The 26,327-nt window shown below is 33.5% G+C and overlaps 1 protein-coding gene and 1 long non-coding RNA gene across 6 annotated transcripts in view; one reads left to right on the top strand and one right to left on the bottom strand.

The window, feature by feature from the left end:
* The window catches only part of LOC123696476 (CBP80/20-dependent translation initiation factor), a 42,397-nt gene extending 23,274 nt beyond the window's left edge, over positions 1-19,123 (bottom strand). For 2 of the 3 annotated variants that reach the window (XM_045642651.1, XM_045642652.1), the window contains exons 1-5: positions 18,972-19,123; positions 5,454-5,522; positions 3,890-4,595; positions 2,532-2,613; positions 177-315 (exon numbers count right to left, since the gene is read on the bottom strand). In XM_045642651.1, the coding sequence (XP_045498607.1) occupies positions 177-315; positions 2,532-2,613; positions 3,890-4,024 (356 nt within the window). In that variant the 5' untranslated portion in view covers positions 4,025-4,595; positions 5,454-5,522; positions 18,972-19,123. The remainder of the gene's footprint in view (positions 1-176; positions 316-2,531; positions 2,614-3,889; positions 4,596-5,453; positions 5,523-18,971) is intronic. The other variant, XM_045642654.1, reaches the window with a different exon arrangement.
* On the top strand, positions 10,495-12,102 carry LOC123696477. 3 transcript variants are annotated; one of them, XR_006752083.1, is made up of 3 exons: positions 10,495-10,690; positions 11,146-11,337; positions 11,795-12,102. It is a non-coding gene; the product is annotated as an uncharacterized LOC123696477 (long non-coding RNA). The 3 variants fall into 3 exon arrangements; XR_006752085.1 differs by lacking the exon at positions 10,495-10,690 and adding an exon at positions 10,927-10,951; XR_006752084.1 differs by lacking the exon at positions 10,495-10,690 and adding an exon at positions 10,935-11,048.
* Positions 19,124-26,327: the final 7,204 nt, after the last annotated feature.

Below are 26,327 nucleotides of genomic sequence, written 5' to 3'. Positions count from 1 at the left end.
GAGTCCTTCAAACGCTAAATAAAGCGATATGATTGTTTCTTTACAGACACATCCCTCGCTACGCATCCTCGCACATCTCTGGTGGAAAAGCAGCCTTAAACTGCATACTATCGTTGTTATGAAAGTTCTTTTGTTTCAGCAGTCGCATATCTCAACAAACAGCAAAACCAACTCACCTATTTTGCAGATCAGACGGTTTGGCCATGGTGAACTCCTTGGCGTGCACGTTCAGCTTGTTGGAGGGCGTCGTCGGCGTGGTGGCCGTCGAGCCCGTGGTGGAGCCGCTGGTCACCGCCACGGCGTCTGTGCGTACACCTGGCGGTCAACGGCGGTCGTCAAGAGAAGAGGCGATAGGACAGGCGAAATGTGCCGGAAATCGTGGTCTGATATGTAATGAGTGGAAAGTGTCGGTCTGTGATTATAGATTGTGCTCTATAGAAAGTGCGGCGTACCTTTGTCCCAGTTTAGGTTCAGTTAGTTATGTGGCTTGATGGTGTTCGAGTTTATTGTTAGTAGTAATGGTGAACACATTATTATTTCAATTGAAATGCAGTCATGTGATGAACAATGTCAAGTTTAATAATGAATAGAAAGAAGAAAAAGACAGCAAGATATGTACTACTACCATTACGACAAGTATTTCATGCAAGGACATGCAATTTTTATAACGTTCTTGAAGAACATTAACCGATTATTTAAATACATTTTAAAACATATAAATAAATTTCAATATACTTTTAATTTAATACCTATTATCACCTTGTTTTAATTCCTTCACCTTTATTACTGTCAGTACTTATTACGCTCCGGTCTAGACTATCATGTCCAATTAATACTACTTTCACTAAATTTATTACTTATTACCTACTTTTCAAGCTCATATTCGCACGGTATGGAAATGCTGGCTTAGAAACGACATTAGTTATAACGAATCATACAATAAGCTTTTTATATCATTCATTAAATAATATCATTCATAATCATTCAATCTTCATTTAATAATATCATTTTTTAACAATGGAAATCCGATGGACATTTGTACGCAATCATATAAACAACTCTATATGGCTCTATCATAGAAATCTAAATAACAGTGTCTTGTTATTTAGATTTCTATGGGCTCTATACTATTAAATAGAGCTATATCTTTACTACCTATATATTATATCAACGAAACTCTATTTATTTTAAAGCTATACTAGAAGTTAGATAATCATCTCATATATGTATTTAATTAAAAAATAATAAACCAGATAAATAACTCAAAGTTTCTTTAATTAGGCTTCACTCTCTAGCACTTAGAAGACATCGAATGGACAGCACTTAAACTATGTAGAAACCGCATATATAAATGACTTATTTAGAAAATATGCACAACTCTAATTTACTGCAATCTAGAATATTCTCAAATAAGATTCGGATTAACTAGCTCTTAGCCGTGCGTGTGCAGGCGTCTCGGTCAAATGCACAACTTTCTTATAGATTTACAGCTAACTATTGCTAGAGAATGATAACCAAAATCTATTTTCTTAGCCCGTGATGAAAACGGGTCTGTTTATTTTTTTAATTAAAAAATGTTATACCTTTTTAAAATGTAGAGCGCTAGAGCGATTTCTCGCTTGAAGATTTCTTATAGTATGGAATGAAAATTTGGTTATGTTTTCTGACTTATATGTCAGAATTTAGATCATTGAGGTTATCTTTAAGATTCTTCAACAAATTGACAAGAACGTTTTTCATTTACATTTCGTAATAGAATTAAATTTGTGAAACTAGTTTTTTAGATTACGAATGAGAAATATCTATAGGTAGTTTCCATACACTAAAATGTGGGCTACAAGTTATTGTTTCCATTATTTATCGTCCTTTTCTAATTTTTATTTCCATATTTCTACACCGCCTAGATGCTCGAGGAACATCCAGCTAAGATCTGGCAAATCATATGTTTACAAACCGGTCGCATCTGCAGTTTCTGTAATGGGGGGAACTTCCGGCTGGGGGGAAACCGACGTGACAGTCACGGGGGACACTTGGCTCACCGGGCTAGGCACAGGCACCGCTTGTTTCACAATAACCCTCGACATTATCCACAATTCACATTGAAACTATCGGGCGTCACAAATGTCGCCCGCCGCAACAAACATCAGACTGTCGACTCGTTCCAAATATGAAGTTTTGTTTATTTTTAATTTTGGCGCCAATTGCTCGTGGTGACGCTCATCAGCCAGCATTTCCTATACCGTTTATCGATACATGGGATCGCGAATATCGATTTGTTGTGAATACTTCAATATTATATAGGTAGCTAATTTTAACAGTAATTTTCTAGTTATACCTACTAAATAGCATACAAAACATCAGTGGGAGAATATAGAATAAGATTTTTGTAGTGGAACTTCTTTAGGCGCGTTGAGAGTGTCATGGCAATACCGTCACGTCATGAAATAAGGCGACGATTTTGAATCTTGCCAAAGTAGTTTCACTTCTGATACGTGAGCTCGGCTTATGTGACACGTTCTTTTTTTAGTTACCTGGTGGTCTATAGATTTCCAGAGTAGGTTTTCCTTTTGCGTTTGTTAAGATCATGCTCCGCCGTTTCCCATTATTCGGAAACTGTGGAAAGAAAATTGTTTTTATTGAATATCGATTTCTGAATATAATTTAAAAGAAAAAAAATACCGCCCAACGATTCGTCTTGTGTATTACTTACTATAAGTATTAATTACATTAAGAATATAAGAGCAACCTGAGTAGCAATTTTGTATGTGTCACAATTATAAAAAAAAAATACTTATTTTCTTAACTAGGTATAACATGGAAATAACAATTACTATATTAATGAATTCAATAAAAGATAATACAAAACATTAGATCGCTATAATTGGGCCATCTGTAAAAGTGAATTAAATTTCCCGCCAACATTAAATCTTGATGAACTGTCACGATTTATTTCTAAGCTATGCACAAGACTACGCATATCTAACATCATCGACGAATATAAAACAGAAATGAGTAAGTTCAACCAAAATATTTACTCTGTAATTCGTGTGTATTTCGTATAAAAATTAGTAACATCAGCAGATGCAAGTGACTCAAAACTTTATGATAGAGTGTAGAGTCATCTCTACATCATACATGCTTATCTAAACCTATAAAATAACTACTTATTACTCCAACAATATTTACTTTCTATTAGTTTTACATTAATTATAACATTCATTTAAACAATCATTGAAAGCTCCTCTATTATGTTTATGCCAAGTATGATGCTAAGTATTATCTATCTTCTATCTACTTATCGAGGTACCTAATATGCATACTGATACTTAATATTATAATATGTATATGTGAAAAACATTTTAATCCTGACAAATTTATTCGCAAAGCAACAAGACAATTAAATACGAAGGCCCTGTTATCCCAATACATATTGACCTACAGATTTATCTTATTAATTTGGTCAAATATTTCATAACGACAGAGGCCATCGAGTCTTGTAAATGGGACGTAGGCGTAGAATTGTGCAGTATCATATCACCCACGTCTAGATTACAATGCCAATAGACATTTGAATATTCTATGACCTAACTTTTACTTTTCGTGATTTCGTCTTGTTTAATTAGGTATTAATTAACTTGATTTTTAGAAGTTCTATTCGTTAGGAGTTTTGCGTTGAATTCCGATTCACGGATGGAAAATAACCACAAAATAACCGATTTCGGAAAATCGAGCATAAAGTGCATTTATTCCGGTTATAATCTATAGAAATCGAATTATGTCAATCTGTGTCAATCAATAAATTATAAACGAAAAATAATTTATTAGTAATATCATCTAAGGTAATATCATTATAATTCGTAATTGAAAATAATTTTAAATTGATATTTACCTGGTTATGATGCATATTGTGATGCGATTGTGGCCGTACGAAACTCCGCTCTCGCATGATAACTCCCGGGGAGGCGAAATCCTGCACCCGGTAGCTCCTCTGCAGCTCTCCGCCAACACCCATTTGTGTCTGCATTTTTAATCCTGGCAGAATGCCGCTAATCCTTTGCCTCAATTCTTGGCGCGTATTTTCAAATTTACGCGCGAAATGGACGGTTTACACTCTTTGGTAGTTACAGATAAGATATTTTTTTAATAAGAACCACGCATTTTTTTATTATTTTTTTGTTTTAAATAGATTAATTTAAATAAATACACTAGATGAATGACTAGTATTATAGTTACAATGTCGTAATTTTAAGGTTAATAATTTATGCAATACTTATTTACACTCTGTAAACACTTACTAGTATGTAATATACAGATTAAAAATGCGGATTAGTTTAACCTTTTTTAAAGATTATAGAAAAAAATATTTAAGAGACGTGACGTCACGTTAGAGATCTTTTCTCCTTAAAAATAAAACCCCTCCTGTGGCCACAAAGGGGGGTTTGTTCGAGAAATTTCGTTTTAACGATTTTTAAGAGCGGTGCAGGATAACTTGGTGCCTGACAGTCACAGAGCGATATATTTCGAGGGGCAAAGTCCAAGAGGTACAACGCCTGTCTCGAATCGTTTCGTTATAAGGGATCTTCGATACCCCTGATCTGAAACAAACAAAAGAACTTTAAAAATGTACTATGACCCCTTAAATTGCCGACGAATCATTATTTTGGCATATAAATTACGTATTTTATGTATTTTCACAGCCGAGCAACTTGGTAATGACAGTGGCTCGTAATGATACCTCTCGACTCTCGTGGTCGAACTTACATAACAACAAAAGCACGAAAAAAGCGGCCATCTAATAGTTGTTTTTGTCCCACACCGTAGAGCCAGTCGCGAGTTACTGTTATGTAGTGATGAGTCAGAATATTACTGGCATTTTTATATTCCTTCAGGAATAAATTTCTATAAAGTCCGCACAATTCTATACTAAGACCAATAATTATTATTAGTGGAACATTAAGTTGTAACAAGTCAGTCATACATTTTAGAGGTATGGAATAAAGAGAAAATCTAAATTAAATATACAAGTACTAATATAATTAGGCTATGTCTGCAGTTTTGTTTAAAAGTAAGCGTATGAACTATTCCAGCCCATAATAATATAAATCTCTGTGCCAAATTCCATCCAGATTCATTTAAGCGTACATACTGACCTAATTGAATTACCTACATCCTTCCATTCATTTAGACTTTCTGATTAGGTATCTATTTTTAAAGGTATGTACTTACTTCTAATATAGAACTCAGTTCTGGAGGATCAAGTGATATTTCTGATCAAATAATTGGAATCCTTTCTCTATTTTATAAAAGAGCAATCGAATTTATCCTTTTTACGTGTCTAAAGGGACACCCGACGAAAAAGTCAATAGATCTGTTACTTAATGTCTATGACTCTATTGATTTTTTCTTTAAAAATTATTTTAGCCACCTCCAGTAATAAATAAAATATAGTTTACCGCTCTCTCGTTGTGCGGGTCTGTCGCTCACTGCACTCGAGACTCGTTCACTTTACTCGTATTGGTTCACTGGAACGAAAGATTTCTTTAGTATAGAGCACAAATTACAGTTGTAATTAATTATATTACAATATTCACGGAAGCCAATGCTTCTAGTTTTTCTATTAATTTTTTGTTTGTGGGACTCTACTTCGAATGTTGACTTTTCATATTATTTGTATTCAGCAAGATTTTTGTCGATTATTTATAACTCTAAATAAACTCTAAATTATGCATCATCGAAAAAAAACTCTATATTCAAACGGTAGTGTAAATATATAACATATGAACATGTATAAAATGCACTTATTCCGCCTTATTGTTATGAGATGAAAATCATTGGAATAAAAAGAAAACAAATTTTTAATTTGTCATTAACTTTTAACATTAACTTAATAAAATTGATCAATGACCCTAAAGCAAGGATAATCCTGTATTATTTAAGTCGAATACAAAACTAAAAAAATACAAATTACTTAAACAATATATGTAATCTGTTTGAATTCGTGTCACTTTGAGTTGCATTAATTATAGTCGAGCCAATTTAATAGGCAACATTTGACGTCTATCAATTTTATCTTCGAAGAGAGGTAACCTGCTTAAAAACATCGATTATAGTGTATTAATCGATACGGATTTGAAACATTTGTCAATCGAATTTATTAATTTATGATGATTTTTATTCACAAGTAATCAATGCATTCGATTCTAGATGTCAGATTTCGATTTTTAAAGTAACGTCTCTAGTATTTAAAAAGAAAAAAGGTTTATTGACACAAAATTGTAGCGACGTCAGTTCTTCAATTCAGAAATTGTTTATTATGTTTAGGATGGTTTATCAGTAAAATGAAATCTTAAAACAAGTGATAACTGCGTTAAAAACAACCGACTTCAAACTTGCACTTGCAAAATTTACAAATACCTACAGACAAAAATGCTCATAAAATAAAAACTACTGGGCCTATCCGAATAAAATTTTTATGGGACCAATTCGACACCATCCCGCATCGAACAAAAAAAGAAACACGTAAATCAGTTCAGAAACCTCGGAGTAATCGGTGTACATACATAAAAAAAAAAAAAAAAAATATACCGGCCGAATTGATAACCTCCTCCTTTTTTTTGAAGTCGGTTAATTACTTATATCGGTCATTATTATTATAAATATGTAATCGTAATTAAAAAAAGTTAAGCAAATGTGCAGTTCTAACAAAACGAAATATCATGTTATTGTATGTCGTCGTTACTAGGTTACGTTGTTGAATTTTGTTGAACTGTCAAATGTTGCCTATTAAAATGGCTCTACTATAATTATACGTATGCATGGAATCTTGCATGGAATATTTTAAATATGGCACAAATGAGTGCAAAGTAAAAGTGCATAACTGATTTTAGGCAAATTTACGTCAATGTCAATGAATTAGATGCAATCATAGGGTGTATTCAGAAAGAAAGCTTGAAACTTATAAGCGCTTATCGGTGCTTGTCAAGAAGCTTATAGTGCTTGTCAATGCTGGTTTTGACAAGCTTGTCAATGCTGGTTTTGACAAGCTGGTTTGAGCATTGACAAGCGCCGATAAGCGCTTATAAGTTTCAAGCTTTCTTTCTGAATACGCCCTTATCTTATATATGATAAAAATTATAAATTACTAATTGCTTTAAATATGTCAGATCTCTTCATTATTTTAAATGTCGTTTTTTCATGTGAGAATTTAATTTAACGTGTAACTTCAAAAAATTGTAAACTTGTTGTAAAAGAAACAATAATAAAACAATGTATCAGTAATAGTGGTGTGTTCGACATGCTCTCAAAATCAAAACAATTATTTTCAAATCTATAATATAAAAATGAATCCCATAATGTGTTGGTAAGCGCATAACTTGAGAACGGCTGAACCGATTTCGTTATGTAGAGAAAACGTAAATATGTACCACGGGCGGAGCCGGGGCGGACTGCTAGTTGGAAATAAAAATTAAACATAATAAAATCATTTTCTTGAAAAAATACTTGAGATTTATATTTTTTGATGGACCATTGTAACGATTGTAAATATTTCTCAGCTTAGATTACAAAATAAAAGGCAGATGGAGCATAACAATTTTCCATCGTCCATGTCGCAAATACAAAATCAAATTTCACAGTATGAAGGTAGAGCATAGAGCATTTACGATAAACTGACAGTCGACTTTCGAAATTTAAAATTACAATTTTTTTTCTTAAAGTTCTCCAAATATCAGTCATTCTCAATCACAGTTCTCAATGGACCGAAGAGACTTCGACTAGAAAATGCAGTAGGCGTTGCCGTATGACATCACCATGTTTACCGTGCACGTCTGACACAAGTACACGTAACATGCGACTTTTTGCACACAAAAATAACCTTTACGGCTAACGATAGTAGTCACAAAGTCATGTAAAAATATATTAATGTACCGTGAACATGTTCGCAGTATTATATGCCGTATGTCTCAAGGATAAAGGCTAGTTTACAACGATACTAGGAGGAATGAAAACCATCTGTGTACATACAAATACCGAGGTTCTAGGTCAGTGGGCACGCTTTGTTTTTCATCATCAATTAAAAATTAAAAATAGAGGAGAATTTAACTATCATCCCATCGTCCTGATTTCTATAGAAGTACCCTTCAAGTAGGTACCTATTACATATCGTGTACAAAAAAAAATGAAAACAGATGAAGAAAAAAATTATGATGTCACAGAGAGCGATATATCTTACACGTTCCATTGATTGGTGTTCCATTGATTGGTTCCACAGGTTACCAAAAAATAAAATTACATTACTTTTTGGTTCGTATAAATTTCGATTTTTATCTATATCATTAATTTACAAAGCATGTAAGTATATTCTTATCAAAAACACTCATCACATATTCAGAATCTCTATCAAATCGTCTGTTTGCTTTACTGACCCAAAATTCATTTTTGTTTTCATTTTTATCTTATCAATCATTCCAATTCACGTATGAATTTTTATGAGCTGAGATTATACACTGGTAGAGGTAATTATGTCAGTGAAATAAATTTTAAATTAGCTATATTATGTGTCAGTAATTCATAAAATAAAAAGCAATTTGAGACGATAACGATAACTGCTACATTCTACATAAATGTTACACTTTTCAGTGATGTTAACTCTCACTAATGTGCTTCTTTCCTTGTCCAATAGCTTGAGAGTGAGAAGGATAGACTAATTAATGCTAATGACTTTTATTTTACAAGCATTTTTTAGCACGAAAACTATCGCTATGACAATTTGAAAAGCGCCCGCCCTTGCCGTGCGTAAAAAAAATCATTCGTTTTCAGTAGAAAATTCCTTTGAAACCTGTAGGTATATTATCTGTTTGAATGTATAAATTTAGTTTTGATAGTCAAATTTTTAAGTATTGTAATGAGGTCTACCTACTCATAGTTTGTAACTTATAGTACCTGATACCTATTCGTTTTAATATGATCGGAAAATTTCAAGGCTACTTGTGTTATCTAAGTGAGGTTTAATTTATTTTATTACAATTTACAGATACAGTGCTAGTTGCTTTTGAATAAATTATTCAACTTGTAGCGGTTTTGCTATTTTCTGAATGACCTAGGTAACAATACACATTAAAGATGTGAAATGTGAATATAATTTTATAGTTTGAATGCAAGTTTAATTAAGGTACCTACCTACTTAATCGAATCGTTTTGAAATAAAGTAAAAAAACCAAATAAATAAAAAATACAATGTAGATTGTAGTTGCATTATTATAATATTTATCCATTTTAATTAATATTTGGTCTGCTGAAATTTCGTTATAAATATATATAGGTAGGTACATATTAAATAATATAAAGAATTATAAAACAACTAAGTATTAAATCACATCTGCCAAAATTTAAACCAAAATAAATAAAGAGGTGCAAACTTAAATCTCAGGCAAGGATTACCAAACACGGTGAGTCAGAAACTCGTTTTGCAAAAAAAACTTAAGGATATCGAAAGTGTAATAAATTACGTGAATAAGATTTGGTTTTGGAGTCAAGTTAATTGAGTAGTTATTTAACAAAAGGTAGTAAGTAGTTATTTGACCATTTTATATGTTTTGATCATAATTTGGAGACAAAAAGTCATCTCAAAAATAGATAGGTAAGTTCAGAAAAGTTACAATTTAGGTCAATATAAAATAAATAAATAAATTAATTAATATATCGCGGTAGAGTAGAGCATGGTAGAGCCAAAGAGAATTATACTTTTTAAATATATTATAGGTATGTACTTATCTTTTTTTTTCAAGAGGCAAAGGTTTTTGGTGAATGAAGGTATCATGGCGCTATACATGATTGATATTTATTTATATGTTAAAATTTAAAATTTTCAAATAATTTAACTATTTACGGAGGAAATTGTTTAACTATAGGATATTTTTTGGTATTCTTATTTAATTTTATTATAATAGCACAGTATTACAATTGATAATAGTTTTTAACGTAACAGCATAAAAATGTGATGTTAATATAGAGTAGTATAGAGTCCTGAATATTATAGAGGCCCGAATATCATAACTATAGACTCTTATTGCTATAACTTGCCTAAAACTGATTGTAAAATAAGAATGACCTTGACTACCAACCAATATAACGCGAAAATGAAATGCATTTGAGCAACTTATTTGTTTATTGTCTGGATCCTTGTGAGGCATATATTAGCACATTATGAAATAGTTATGACAGGTGCAACGCGCGTCATGGCCGCGCATGCTTCGCGCCCAATGACTAAGGAATCCTATGGACAGGGCATATTGTTCTATACAAACAACTGATTATACAAATATCATGCATTTCGATACCGAAATAATAAAACTAATACTGTCTCTTTCTAACTAATGAATATTCTGATATGTGAAAAAATATGGCTATACGTCAGTCAGTGCTAATTCTATACCGCTTGACATTTGAAGTTAGCTCAAATACCTACTGTGGCCGGTCGCCATTTTATGTTCTCGTTATTACGATGTACATGTTCTGTCATTGCTCCGTAGTAAACATTGAAAAATATTGAATATTTTTGTGATTGTGACAAACATTTGTGTCTAAAACATATAGAGTGGTCAAGAACAAATAGTGGCATAATGCCAAAGCGCAGTATTGTGGGATGTGGCTCCGAAAAGAATGAAAACCAGAAAAGTTTGTCTTTGCACCGGTATGTATACGTTTTGACTGAAATATTAGTTATTTCTTTGCTGATTTAGTTATTTTCATGTATATTGAATTGAGGAGTATTCACAGACTATGTTCAGTGCAAAATTGTTACCAAATATAGCTTTATTTTGTATATTTTCGTTCTAGTAAAATAATGAATTTGGGTACTAGTGATGGCTTATAATATCGACATTAGCAAAATGTTCGATGAAGACGTGCGTCTCCCAAGGCTGTGTCATTAATCTTAAGAATAGTTGCTTTGGTGAATACACTTCCAAATTAACAAATTAATTTTGCCAAGAGCAAGGAGCAAGGAAAAATAAAACACTTAAATTTACCTAATATGAATTTTAACTTAAGTAAGATTAGTCGCTTTTATAGTACTTTAAAAATGTATTTATAAATAAGTCAGGTCAGGACTAAAATTATAATAACCTAAAAATTCATTTTTTATAGGTTACCAAGAAGTGAAAATAGAAAAGGAAAATGGTTAGAAGCAATTGAAACTGAAAATATCAAGCCAAATGTAAAGGATATATCATAGTATGTTCCCTACATTTCCCCGAAAGTGCTTTCAATAGAACAATGGATGTGATTAGTCTGCACGATGATGCTATACCAGTATGTTTGCCGCTGCATTCACACAGGGTGAGGTTTTTATCTGTAGACACGTGATGTCTTCCAATTTACTTTTGGTCTTTTTATTTAGATTTAGGGCTGTCATTTATATTCTAACGTTTCTCCTATTTTGAAGAGGGCCTGTGAACAAACTGAGATGGTTTTATATGATTTTTTGAGTACAAACTTGGGTGATATTTGGTTGTTGAAATGTTATTGACTGAGGGAAAGTGAAATTTACTTTAAATACATGGGGTGTTTTAATTTATTTTTCTATTCTTTATAAATTTATATTTATAAAGCATTTGAATGCCATAAAATAAAACCAAAAATATAAATTTAAATTCCGCTATTGCAAGCCCTAATGTTAATATTAATTTCAAACCGTCGCGTCAGCATTGCCCTTTTAATTAAAATGTATTGCATGTTAGTTAAAATGTAAAGTGAACAATGTTAGTTAATGTAAACTGTGACATTTCATTTCCAGGTACCGGTTGAGCCTCAAATCCCGAACTCAAAAATGAACAGAGTGAATCCGAGTGCATCACAGGCTGCACGAAATAGTTTAGTTCTTTATTTTTCTCTGTTATTAAGTAATTATTGTTTTTTTTTCTATTACCTACTGTATATTGTGTTGTTCATCGTAATAAAAAACTATTATATACCTATATTAGTATTTATTTTGTATCATTATATTACATTCCTCAAAACTGAAATTAGTTCAGCTAAAAGGTAACAAACAGCACATTCAATGACTGGGTGGTACGAAGTTCACCGGGACCGCTAGTAATTTAAGTTTTATTAAATTACTATTATTAATCGAATACTAAATTATTCTGTTTTTCCGGAGCATGCGCCATCCCGCATGGCTGTAATACCATAGCAGCAAAATGCATACAACAGATTTTATACCGCATTCCTGTACCACATTTGCTCTTTACTGGCATGCTTCCGTTAATACTACATTCCAATAATATCTGATTTCAAAAACACCAGTCAAACAAAACAAAATATCCAATAAACCAGTTGGTCAATTTAGCAGATAACTTAAATGCCAAATTGTAAGTCTACCGTAATCCTTATATCCAAGTCAAAATTGAACTGGATTTATTAAATTATACAGGGTTAGCTATCTTGTCCTGCGAGGTTGCTGGTGTTTTACAAGTAACCCTGTTTAGGTGTTACCGTCACGAGCACTCATCGTCATACTTCATTCTCATTATTTTTCTCCATCGCGCCAAAAGAAGTATAACTTCAAAAAATATGTATATATAAATACTAGCGGTCCGCCCCGGCTTCGCCCGTGGTACATTTTTACGTTTTCTCTCCATAAGAACCATCCTCGTACTTCAAGAAATGTAATAAAAAAAGAATTAACGAAATCGGTTCAGTTGTTCTCGAGTTATGCGCTTACCAACACAATTTGCGATTCATTTTTATATTATAGATTATTTTTATATCGATAAACATATTAATGTTTATCGATATATTCTCGGCACTAAACACCGCCATGTTTTGTTCCATTCAATATGGCGCCGGCCACACTTTTTTTGTAGGTATGTCACTTCCATGTGATTCCTTATTCATTGTTCGCGCCTTTTTCGATTCCCGCGCCAGCCTACGCAACGCCGCCATTTTTAATTTATTGAATTATTGGCTATAATTGTAATTATTAGTGCATACAATTAGTAATCGGAAATAAATTCATGTTACATACTTGTTGTTTATGAAGTCAATATCAATAATATTTGAAATATGATAGGTATACATACCTATTATAATAGGTGGTATAATTTTTCAAACGTTGTGGTTCCTACCTTGTTCCAGTAGTCATTTTTAAAGGAAATAAAACTGTGTAACTACTAAACATCTTGATATGATGAATGATGAAATAGTTACTACTTATTTTACTCTTTCTAAAAAGTTAGAAACAGTCGTTCACATTTCTCTTCAAATAATGGTTTTTCAGCAATTTATCTATTTTATTTACCAAACGGCAAACTTTTACAGCAATATATTTACCTATCTAACAGTTTCAAAAGGCCATTATCGCAGTTACCTAGAACTCTCGTAAATTCCACCCAATCTTTAGCTAGTTAATCTAACTTTATATAATATAACCTTATAAATCGCAAATTTAACTAAATAGTACCTACGTCGTATAAATACAATGTAAAATGCAATCGTGAAAGCAATGAGAACGGATGATCATAGTAATTTAGCCGGTTCGGGGGTGAGTGACCTCACTCAATGGAGTGTTGCGAACCGCTCACCGTCCAACATTGTTCAACAGCTAGTTCTCTGAGGAACGTGGTTTAACAGTGTTTTAATGTTATCTAGATTTATTTATGCCTATTTTTATATACATGTATATTAGGTGAATTCATAATATTTTTTGGCGGGTGGAATGATATAAAATTACATAGGTGCATATGGTAGAGCAAAAAAATAAGAATATTATTATTTTATTTCTACTTATACTGAAAATAAAATATGTTTTCACATTTGCACTGCCAAAATTTGTGTTAAATTACGAACATTGTATTATAATGTAAAACGGTGTTTTCAACTCTCTACTAACTCTATGTTTCTGCTTTTAGTGAATTTGTTATGTCTATAAATAATTAAAGCCTGTGACAAGTTCATTACAACCAACTATTTAATCATATACGCTATGATACTAATAAAAACAAATTATTACTTTTAAATTGCAAACATATAATATGTAGTTAAGTAGGTAGGTATAGAGTTCCCCCCAACGGTCCAGGCCTTGTCGCGGCGGAGGGGCTCAGTAGCTCAGAGTTATGGCCCTCTGAGTGAAGCGAAATTGGACCAGCGAGGGGCTGAACGGCTGGTCTAGAGTCGGGGAGATTCGACCGGCCCGACGGCCAGGGCTAGATGTGGCCCAGCGGCCGCTGTGTGCGGCGTGGAATGGCGACCAGAGGTCGTGGCTTGGCGGACCCCGTGTCCCCTAGGCAAAGGTGGCGCTGAACGGCAGTCGGGGTTGCGAGGCCTCGACTGACCCGACGGCAGAGGTCCTGTTTGTGGACCAGAGAGGAGCCGGCTTTTATGCGGCGGTGGATGGCGGCCAGAGGTCGCGGCGCGGTGGGCTCGCTGGTTTAGCAAGCCACGCCGTGCAGCGGAGGGCGGGATCCCGACGCGTCATTGTGATGACGCGCGGAGACTCCTGCAGAGAGGAGTGGGGCGGCGGCCGCTGTAAAACGGCCGTCTGCCAACTCGTAATCCGGTCCGTGGGGCCGGACCGAGGGCCGCCACCTCTGGTGAGGTGGGGGCTGCGAGGTATTCTCTATAAAAGTGCGCCGGAGGGTCGCCCGACGTGTATTTGACACATCGGAGGACCTTCCGGCGTGCACCCTCCGGCCGGACGGTGTTGGGGTCGGGAGTTTGGGGGAACGCGGATGATGGAGCGGGGAAAGATCCATTGTCTGCGCGCTGGTGGCGTAAGCCTTCGTTCCAGCAGCCGCCAGCGAGGGGGGTTCTAGTGGTGGGCCTGGAAACGGGCATCTGCTGGGCGGGACACGCGGTAGAGTCGTAACCGTTCCCGCAGTTCCGTCCAAAGCAGCGCGATGGAACAGAGTGGGGTTTTAGTCGGTAAAAATCCGACATAACCACGGCTCCATCCCCGGGAGCCGGGGGTATCTAAGAAGATTTCCCCACTATAAAAAAAAAAAAAAAAAAAAAAGGTAGGTATAGAGTTATTACTTAAATCTGAAATTGTTATTTTTTATTAATAACATAAAAAGCAAGTACATTTGTCTTTTTAAGTTTACGAGTCTCTATATTTACTTGGTAACAAAATTAAAAGAGAAAGTAACGCTGAGAATATGAAGATAAAATAAAATATGCATTAAAATGAATGAATATATTATCAAAATGAGACAGGTAGAACTGAAAAGTGCAGTGTATTAATAATAAATATATTTTTATTGATGGCATATGTGATTTAGTTTTCAGTGTTCTTCTCAACATGAAACACAAAGGGGGTTTATAAACTGTTTCATAACATAAATGTTTCGCTTCTATTTCTGCACTAATATACGCAAGGAAAAACTAATATGCATTTACATACTCAAAACTTTTTTTTATTTTTATTTAATTATTTAAAGGATAAATTATTTAATATCCTCATACGTAAAGTAAAAACCTAAAAAAATGAATCCATTGACTCTTCCTAGTCAGAAGGACATAATTTGATACTTGCTCGCTTTTCATATGAAGTTTATAAACATAACTTTGATGAGGTTCTTATAAAGTTAAGTAGGAGTAGGTACATAGTTAATACACATAAAATATTAAGTATGTAAAAATTACATTGTATCATTCATCATATTATGTCGTTTATCGAATGTAATTTTATATGCTAGATAAGACGTTTTAAAATAATCCTACAACAATGTACATACCGTAAAACGGGGTGAATAGAATTCACGGGGTGAATAGAAATATTCTTGGGAAAAAGTCTAAAAGCCTGTTATTTGAAAACTACTTCAAAAATCGTAATAGTGTTTTTAGTTTTTACAATGGCAACATTTTTTTGTTGGAATGACAACATTTGAATAGTATGAAGTTAGCAATTTATGTCAAAAAAGTGAGTTCAAAGTGCAACGGTTGTATGTATGTCTTTTGTGCTCTTATTAACTTCTCTCTAATTATTATTTAAATTGTGTTTTTGATTGTGAAATAACTTTATTCAACGGTGAAGTCTATCTAGAATAAATTGAAAAGGTAAGTTTTACTGATTAGTTTGATTTTTATTGGTAAATTAGTAAAATAATTGCACCTATAAATATTTCTCGATTAAGAGGTGAATAGAGACGACTGAGAGGTGAATAGAAACGCCATATGAGGTGAATAGAAACGGGAAAGGGGTAAATAGGAACGAGAAAGAGTTTAATAGAAACGCGAAAGGGGTTTTTAGAAACGCTTTTGATAGGGTTGGCACTTTATGCAGGTTGTTGAGTTATAACTTTATTACCTACCTACATTTTTAAAAAGTTGAATATTTAATAATTAATTTTGTGTACGCAGGTATAGTTGCGAGCAATATGCCACGCAACTACAAACCAGACCCTTGGGGTAAGAAATATGTATATAAAATATGACTTCAACTTAATACAACAGGCTGGTGATGAATATTCTGCGAGTAATTGTTCTCTTGATACTATCTCAAAGAAATATAATATACACAGATCTGTTTTATACAGACACTGCACAAGAAATATGAAAAGTCAAGGAGGTCAAACCGTTTTATCCAAAGAAACTGAAGAAGAATTTATTAAATAGGTATAAGTATAAATATATGTGCTGACTGGGGCTATCCTTTGGAGGATTATTATATAATACTATATTTTAATATTAATAAAAAGGTTTTCTAATATATTATGTACACTCTTTTATTTCATTATCTCTGTGACGTCACTACCACAATATAAAATATTTTGACAACCCTATCATTTTTCTCTATTAACCCCATATGTCGTATCTATTGACCCCATATTCCGGGAAAATAGAAATTGACCAGGTTTTTGTCTTTTTCTCCTAAGTAGATAATAATTTGGCATTAAAATTGTAATTATCTTGTAAAATAGCAAAGGACTCCCACAATGAAAGCAGCTTTATTACCCGAAACTTATAATTTATATTTTTAAAGTCGGTTTGAAAGTCTAGATTGTTTCTATTAACCCCGTTTTACGGTACTATACTACTACAAGCAATCTACAAGATTCAAACGAGTGATCCGTTTGAAATAAATTAGATTAGTAAATTGGTATGTACATAGTATAAAGTTTTAAAGAAACTTTTATTCTAAATTCAAAATAAATGAAATTATTGTCTATGCACAAATAACTGGCTGATAGAGCTATAGACCTCTTTGCTTTGTAGAGATTGAAAACAAACTTTTTTTTCCAAAAACTACGTCCGAAAACAATAATAAAAAATGAAACTATTTGCATCATCTCCAAAATTATAAATCAATTAAGTACCACATTGTTCAAGTAACTTAGACACAGATCTAGAAGTTGAATACATGTCAACACAACCATTATTTATCGCAGAATGAATCTTGCGTTTTAGTAATAAAAACACCATTTTAAAACGTACCTACATTATTGAAATCTGAACCTAGACAGTTTATAGCACTGACTCACTGCAAAAATATAACTAAAGTATATATTACAATAGTGTGACCGGCCATTCATATGTAGAGCCTTGAGCAATGCGTAATAGGATTGGAATAATGAGTTGTTATAGGTGTTTATTTAATATTACAAGTATTCTTGGATGGTATTTCTACAAGTGTAAGATTCATGTTGAATATTCTTTTTTTTTTCATAGTTCTTTTTACTGTCCACAGACAATAATTTAAATTTTTTTAAAGTAGTCATATTTAGAGAAAGACCTTTTTAGAAGATTGTGCCACGATGAATGCTTGTTTTTAAAAAATGACAAAAGTTACACGAGTAATAAACACTTAGGTCGGTACATACAATTATCTGAATAGGTATAGAGTTTTCGTTAGGTAGAGCAACAAATTAAACCTGTTTACGATTTATAAAGTCTAAAAGAAACAACCAATGGTAATATTTTAAGTATTGAAGAAGATTGAATAAAAATAAAACTAAATTATATAAAGGTTCCTTAAACTAAAACGAGATTATGTCGACAAATGCATTGATGCGTGCGACGCGACAAAGCGGTCTGTTTTCGTTAATTTGTTTCAACCTTAATCTTTTTTACTTTATTTATTTTATACAATTGCGCTACAATTTCAAACGAAACATTATAACTATAAGTAAACTTGGCGCAAATTATTGTAACACCCGGAAGTGACCACCATTTATAGCGGCAATATCGAATAGCGCGAAATTCGAATTTCTTATCTTTAAAATTCAACCTTGAAAACTTTACATAAGAAATAGGTATTACAATAATGATGTCACATTGATAGCATAATAGTGATGACAAAAACTACCTACGACGACGCACACCACAATCTACCATTAAAATATTTTGTACGCATTTAAAAGGAAGGAATTAAATATAAACAATCTCGCAGAACTCTATTTTTAAAAATCAGGTTAATATCTATGACTCTATGTTTCCGTAGAGAGTTCATTCATAAACGAATTAGGTATCATTATTTATTTGGTTAACCGAGAAAGTTATTTTCAATAGCATAATGTATTTTATGCAACGTAAGTAATATACAGTTGTTACTCCAAGAAGAATAGGGGATTTTCAAGCGCGTTGGTAAAAGCCGGGTAACTACCATGCGGGTCAAAATTATATCAACACTGAATTGTAAATTGCAATAAGATTCTATACAACCCATTAATTGGATAACATCATTAACTAGTAATGCGAAGCGCGCTAAAAGAATCGGTATTTAGGCCGACCGTCTGACGGAAGCTAAAGAAAATCTATTTTGTCTAAAGCAATTAGTAGAAACTTGTAGGCGCGGCGCTGCAAGCTGCACTCGCTTTCAACCTGCGGTGAAACTATTGCCCATACCGATTTGAATGAAAACTGTAACTAGGTAGACTGAAAGCGTAAACGCATAACCTCTTGCAGCGGCCGAAAATAACACTAATTAAAAATAGATTTAGACAATATTTGCGTGTTCGCAATAAATATATACTTACCAGAATCGTGCGCGCGCGTGTTAACAATAGTGTTGTGTTCGCGTTATATTTCACTGAAATTTTTATTTAATCGCGAATGTGTCGCTCGCGCAGATTCCGGTCGTATGGCGCCCGCCCGGGCGGATTGCCGACTGGAGCGTCGCGCGCGCACCCCGGTGTTGCTACATCGACCATTCTCATTTCCCTAGCGCTGTAAATACTTACGGATTATCTTACAGCGCTTTTGCTAATTTATTTAATTGTTAGTTAAGATAAAGGGATAATATTCATTCTGCATTGAACAAGATAACATATTAAATAAATATATTATTATCTATTTCGTTGTATGCAGTGCGTCATTAATTATGAGATATAAGATGTAGAGCCACAGAATAATAAGTGGTAGAGCGTAATTAATTAAATAAAAATCATGAATATAATCATATTAGAGTAACGTTATAGTGTACCCTATTTGAATACAGTAAATTGCTTATAGATTTTTCCTCAATCATTATAATATTTATGTAAATGATAAAATATTTTTGTAGCTGAATAATTGTCTCTCCTCTCATCTCTCGTATCCTCAATCTTCTTCGTGCAGTTTTTCTTAATGAACCACCACTTTGAAGAAGAAACATTGCCTTAATTTTACTCTCATATTACGATTAAAAAATTTTCGAATATTTGTAACGGTGAAAGAATTAATAAAATCGATTATGTTGTTTTAGAACATTAAAAAACTTTCCTATTTATAATATAAGTAAAAGTAAAAATACACCATTCGATTAAATGCAACAAAATCCAAAATTTTCCTGACATTCGTGGAAATGTTCTAACCAGGCCACACCAAGCCAAACTCTACTTTGTATTTACTCCGTGGTCCGATCAGTCTACACCGGGCGGTATTCATCCGCATCTACCTACCCTAAGAGCAATTAACCTATAGAGTACTTGTATCGAGCGTATACAATTTACATATATTTGTTTCTCTCTATCTAAAGAAAACGTCGTATGAAAGAATGAGACAGCTATAGACAACAAGCTACGTTTCACCATAGTCATGGCACCATTTTTACTATAGGTACGTATTTAGATAGATAGAAGGTGATAGTGATGGGATGTGCTTCAATCGATAAAATCGTGAATGTATTTTGCATTTACGGTTTCGTGAAATAATAAATAATAAAAAAACAAAACTTATAATTAATTTCAGTTGAATACATTATTTGTTTAATCCTACGTATATAATAAATGCGAAATTATGTGAGAAGGGATGTTACTCTTTCACTGCGGAACCGATTACAATGAAATTTTGTACATACACACATAGGTTAGGTTTTATCCCGGAAATCCCACGTGAACGGGAACAGTGTGCCTAGTGCGAGTTTTCATCGAGTACGAAACGTTACTATCGCGTTTGCGTCACAGCCGAATTAGTATGGGAAATCGAACAGCGCCCCTAGCGGACGTATGGGGAAGCTTTGATTCCCCATACAAATTTCGCTGTGACGCAGACGCGATAGTAACGTTTCGTACTCGATGAAAACTCGCACTAGGCACACTGTGCAGGATTTTCTTTAAAAACGCGGGCGGAAAGTTAGTACATTATAAAAGAAATTTTAAAACTTGAAATGTAATTTAAAATAAAGAAGGAAATGATGATAAAGTTAAAGGAGTGAGGAGAAAGGCACAGTCAGCATGAAGGAATCATGCAGCATTTTAACAAGTTAATAAAAGGACAGTCTTAATGAAAACATTTTCCTAACATCCTACTAATAAATCGAAAGTTTGTGAGGATGGATGTTTGTTACTCTTTCACGCGAATACTACTAAACCGATTACAATGAAATTTGGAAAAATTACTTTTGATCCCGTAAATCCAACAGGAATGGGAACTATGCGGGTTTTTCTTTGAAAACGCATGTATATTAAGTATGTATTTCAATAGTAGTTTCTCATCTATGAGAACTGTCATTTAATCAACCGTTTAATTTTCACATAGTTACACATTTAAAGTAGGTAACTTATGTGTAAAAAATTTCAAAATAAAAATTCACTCTCTTTAATCAAATGTATTTATTATCTACAGGAACAAAAAAAAAACGTAAGCGTAAGATTGCACAATTCTTCTAGAGTATCCATCTTGATAACACGTAGGCTCGAAATGCAGTGAACACAATATTGCAAATTGTGGCGGCGTCCAATCAACTCATGTCTCACGTTTTATACCCATTTTTTATTTAGCTCTGGAAATCTAAAACAAAATGAATTTATTAATAATCTGAAAGAGAAATTAATAAACAACAAACGAAAACTAAAACACATAGTGCAAATAAAACAACCACGTGGTATGTTTTATTTTCCTGCGGTAAAAAATTTACATCTATTATTTGCAACAACAACTACATATAAATCTGATTTATGAAACAAAATAAATAAATCAACGTTAATATGAAATAGATTTTTTGTCATAAATCGATAATATACGCTAGATGTGTTACAACACTACGGTGGTAAACAAAATGCCAAACGTGATATTATTGTGACGTTTTTTAAAAATTATTTCATTATTTTATATTCCACAACCCCATAAAGTGGGTAAATGTTACAGTTACAACATAAAATTACAAAAAAGTGCTTGATAAAACCTTCAAATAGGTTTAAAACATAAATATTTATCAATTTGCTGAAAATCACTTACCGATGGAAAGATATTTACCCGACTGCCAAAGAAGGAGGGTAATGTTTTTCGAGTGTATGTAAGTATGTATGTATGTCTTTTCCTTTGTGACCACCTGTAGCCTAAACGGCTTGATGGATTTTGATGTATGAGGTATCGTTAGATTTGTCTTGATTACGGGAGTGTCATAGGATACATTTTATCCTAAAAGTCCCACGGGATAAAGACATAATAATATTTTTTCTAAATTTCCCTTTAAAAAAATATGTATGCGGTATCATTAGATTCATTTCAATCACGGGAGTAATTAATATAGGATACGTTTTTTCTCAAAATTCCCACGGGAACATGTTAATTCTGCGTCAACGCAAATCAACTCATGCGTTAGCAAGCAAAAAGATAGGGCGTGGCCTGGCATGCGGCGCGCGGCGCGGTGCGGTTGTTGCGGAGTAACATCACTCGTAATCTAAAGCCAAATGTCGTCGAAATAATTTAAAATGGTACTTACATATACATAGTCTTCTACATCTACAACATTTTCGTTAAATAAAAACAGCTAAAAAGTTATAAATAAAAAAATTATTATTAAAAAAACAAAATACCCGACTGCACACTAAAAAAAGAGTAAAACAAGCCCCACAATAATATTGATCAATCAAATGCTAAAAACTAATTATGTAATACCGTTTAAACAATACCTATATTAAAATACACTACAATATGTGTTCGTAATCGATAGTTAAATAAACAGAAACTTATTTTGAATACAAATTTACTGAACATAATTTATAAATGTTGATGGAAAGCATCGCAGGCGGGGACCACCTTGACCGCCACCAACGAAAATTCTGCTAAATGGTGCACAACCGAAATGACTATAAATAAGCCTCTGTTGGTCCCCGCCTGCGATGCTTTCCATCAACATTTATAAATTATATTCAGTAAATTTGTATTCAAAATAAGTTTCTGTTTATTTAACTATCGATTACGAACACATATTGTAGTGTATTTTAATATAGGTATTGTTTAAACGGTATTACATAATTAGTTTTTAGCATTTGATTGATCAATATTATTGTGGGGCTTGTTTTACTCTTTTTTTAGTGTGCAGTCGGGTATTTTGTTTTTTTAATAATAATTTTTTTATTTTACATTGTTTTTATCCAAAACTCCCATTCGACTAGTGATAGCCGGTTGCTAAACATACAATAGTTATTTTAGCACACTGACAAATAAAAAGAAACACTGTACACTTTATATTTTCTAAATATTTCGTTAAAAACACTTGACGCACTGAGCCCACCAGCTGGTTGGAAAACAAACTGACTGCCGCGGCCGGCGCGCTACGTTTGAAGACAGTGCAGATACTCTATCGCTATCTCAATCTGGCTTATGCTGTTATTGACTAAGAGTAAGTAGATTAGAAAATATGTATTTTGTTCTGTCTTAATATAAGAACTCTAATAGGTTAATTGCTCTTAGTACCTACCTATCTACAAAAACTCTGTAGGTTATAGGTAGATATTAGCATTCGTTCGGAAACAGGGACTACTCAAGCAGTGAGTCAATGTTTGCTCTATAAAGTCTAACATGCAATAATATTGCACTTGTCTTGGGGTTCACAACGAAATTGGCATTTGGTTAACCTGTTACCACCTTTTTTGCGTTAAGAAATAAAAAAGGTGTGATTTTAACAATCGTTTCGCAGTTGCATTGAGATTTGAGATTACTGTTTTATTTATGAGTGAATGCAGTTCAGTTAAAGCGGTACTTTTAAAGATTTAATTTTCAGTCGCCATCATGAATCTTAAATTCAATGGCGACTGAAAATTATATCTTGGAGCGCTCCACAAAATGTAGGTACCAAGTATTTTTAAACGATTTCAGAAAAAGGAGGTTTACGATTCGTTATGTTACTCCATTTCCTTTACTTGAAGACGCTGGATCACATCGATTTGAAAAATAGCTAGACAATTAAAATTAATAAATTTCTCTATATTCATACAAAAACGTGTTTATTCAAAACGAGTAGAGGTAGTAGCGTTAGCTACTATTAAGTATTCTGTGGTAGAGCCTAGACCTAGAGCATAGAATATACAGGGTTACTGGTAATTAGACCGGATCCTTTTAAGAGGTGGTAGGGGAGGTTATTTGCAACAATTAGACTGTATATTGTTATATCCGGAAATGGCTCATTTTTGAGATATAATTTTTTTTATATTTTTTTAAGAAAATCCAGTTTCACTACTTTAAAATTAAATTAAAAAAAAAATTATGAATCGATTTTAATTTTCTTTACAGTTTTAGAGAAACCTTGTTATAGCTCTTAATAATAAATAATAACAGTGAACTAATGTGGATCCATCTAGAAACTAGAGGCGGTTTAATTTTTTTTTTTTAATAATTTTCGGAACTTGGTTTACAAAAACATTTATTTTCTCCAAAAAAACGCTGACAAATTTAGTCTGCGTTTCACTTAAAAAACATCTACAATTCTTCAGCTATCCAACGACGTAAAAAAATTGGCACTTTGTTGCACAGTTGCAGAAATAATGCGATAACAAAAGATTCAGGTAGAGACATTCCGAGAAAGGGTTATCTTTGTTGAATGCGCCGTTTCACTCTTGCTCTTGTTTGTTGAACGAGCAATGAGAACCCAGTTTGCTCAGGCGCATCGTACTGTTCAGACGCTCTTTTCAACCCTCTATTACGATAAAACTTCAACCTTGATAACGTTATTGGACTTGTGTGATTTCTTTTTTCTGTGACTTGTCTTGTGAACTGGACTTTGTGATTGACTGCTTACCCGAAGACTTGGCTTGTACTTCCTGATCATGGCTGCGGAGCCCCACGACCATCTACCTCGTCTTCGAGAATTCACAAACGAAGAGTATGCAGACATACTATTTTGCTATGGTTTTGCCAATGGCGTCGCTACTCATGCTCGAACGGCATATCAGTCTCGATTCCCACAGCGCCGTTTACCCTATAAGAGTGTGTTTGAGGGAGTGTACCGGCGACTACGAGAATCTGGTCAAGACGGCAAAGCGATGCTGGAAGACCTTGTGTTTACCAGTCGGAGGGAGAGGAACAGATAATTCACATGTTTGAGCTAGATCCGGAGACCTCTGGCATGTTTGTTGAGGTTATCAAGGTCGAAGTTTTATCGTAATAGAGGGTTGAAAAGAGCGTCTGAACAGTATGATGCGCCTGAGCAAACTGGGTTCTCATTGCTCGTTCAATAAACAAAAGCGAGAGCGAAACGGCGCATTCAACAAAGATAACCCTTTCTCGGAATGTCTCTACCTGAATCTTTTGTTATCGCATTATTTCTGCAACTGTGCAACAAAGTGCCAATTTTTTTACGTAATTGGATAGCTGAAGAATTGAAGATGTTTTTTAAGTAAAACGCAGACTAAATTTGTAAGCGTTTTTTTGGAGAAAATAAATGTTTTTGTAAACCAAGTTCCGAAAATTATTAAAAAAAAGAAATGAAACTGCCTCTAGTTTCTAGATGGATCCACATTAGTACGCTATTATTATTTATTATTAAGAGCTATAACAAGGTTTCTCTAAAACTGTAAAGAAAATTAAAATCGATTCATAATTTTTTTTTAAATTTAATTTTAAAGTAGTGAAACTGGATTTTCTTAAAAAAATATAAAAAAAATTATATCTCAAAAATGAGCCATTTCCGGATATAACAATATACAGTCTAATTGTTGCAAATAACCTCCCCTACCACCTCTTAAAAGGATCCGGTCTAATTACCAGTAACCCTGTATAATAGTTACCTACTATACTTACCTAGAGGTCAAATTAATAATTCGCTCATCGTTTCTAAGAAATGTAAACTTTAAACTGTAACCAGTCAAAATATTATCATAAAAGATCTTTTAACTTTTTTTTTTGTTTCCAGATTGTTTTTTTTTTTTATAAATAGGTCATGACCAAGGTCATGACATTCAGAAGCAGTACCGGCCGTCATAGAGCGAAAGTATGGCTCTCTCCTGAGTATATATTATGTTCTGTGGTACGGCCGTAGCTCGCATTGAGGGTAGAGCGTCGGTGGTAGAGCTCTATAGTACATATTCTATAGTAGAGCCAAAATTTCTCATGACGCGCTTTGATAGAGGGGTAATATTTTCATAAAAAATTTAAAAATTAATATTAATTGACGTATATTAGTATTAGTGATTTCAATGTCATGAATTTTCTGCTGCTTTCGTTGAAAAAACTGTGTCCTGTTTTGCTTATTGCATTTTGGCGCGTCTTACGAACTGGTGCCTAGAATCACAGCTCTTATCACTGTACACCAGAACACTGCTATTTGCAATACTTGCAAGGGTTCTGATTTCCCTATTGACGATAGCAACGTCATCTTGCGTCAAACTTGGTAGAAAATATTGCATGGCAATCACAGAATGGCAATCGATGATGCGAGAAGGGTAGATAAGAGCTCATTACCCGGAGTCCGGAGTTGCATATCGAAATGATCCACATAAGTATATTATTCTAACTAAAAAAGATTTAATAAATTTCACACAAACATCATATACATATACTCTTAGATCATATACTATACTAATCTTGTAAAGTTTGTTTGTTTGTTTGAACGCGCTAATCTCAGGAACTACTGGTCCGATTTGAAAAATTATTTCGGTGTTAGATAGCCCATTAAACGAGGAAGACTATTA

The sequence above is a fragment of the Colias croceus genome, chromosome 12 (genome assembly GCF_905220415.1).
Source record: "Colias croceus chromosome 12, ilColCroc2.1".
In the NCBI taxonomy this organism is placed as follows: Eukaryota; Metazoa; Arthropoda; class Insecta; order Lepidoptera; family Pieridae; genus Colias; species Colias croceus.
This window is presented reverse-complemented; position numbering and strand designations above follow the sequence as displayed.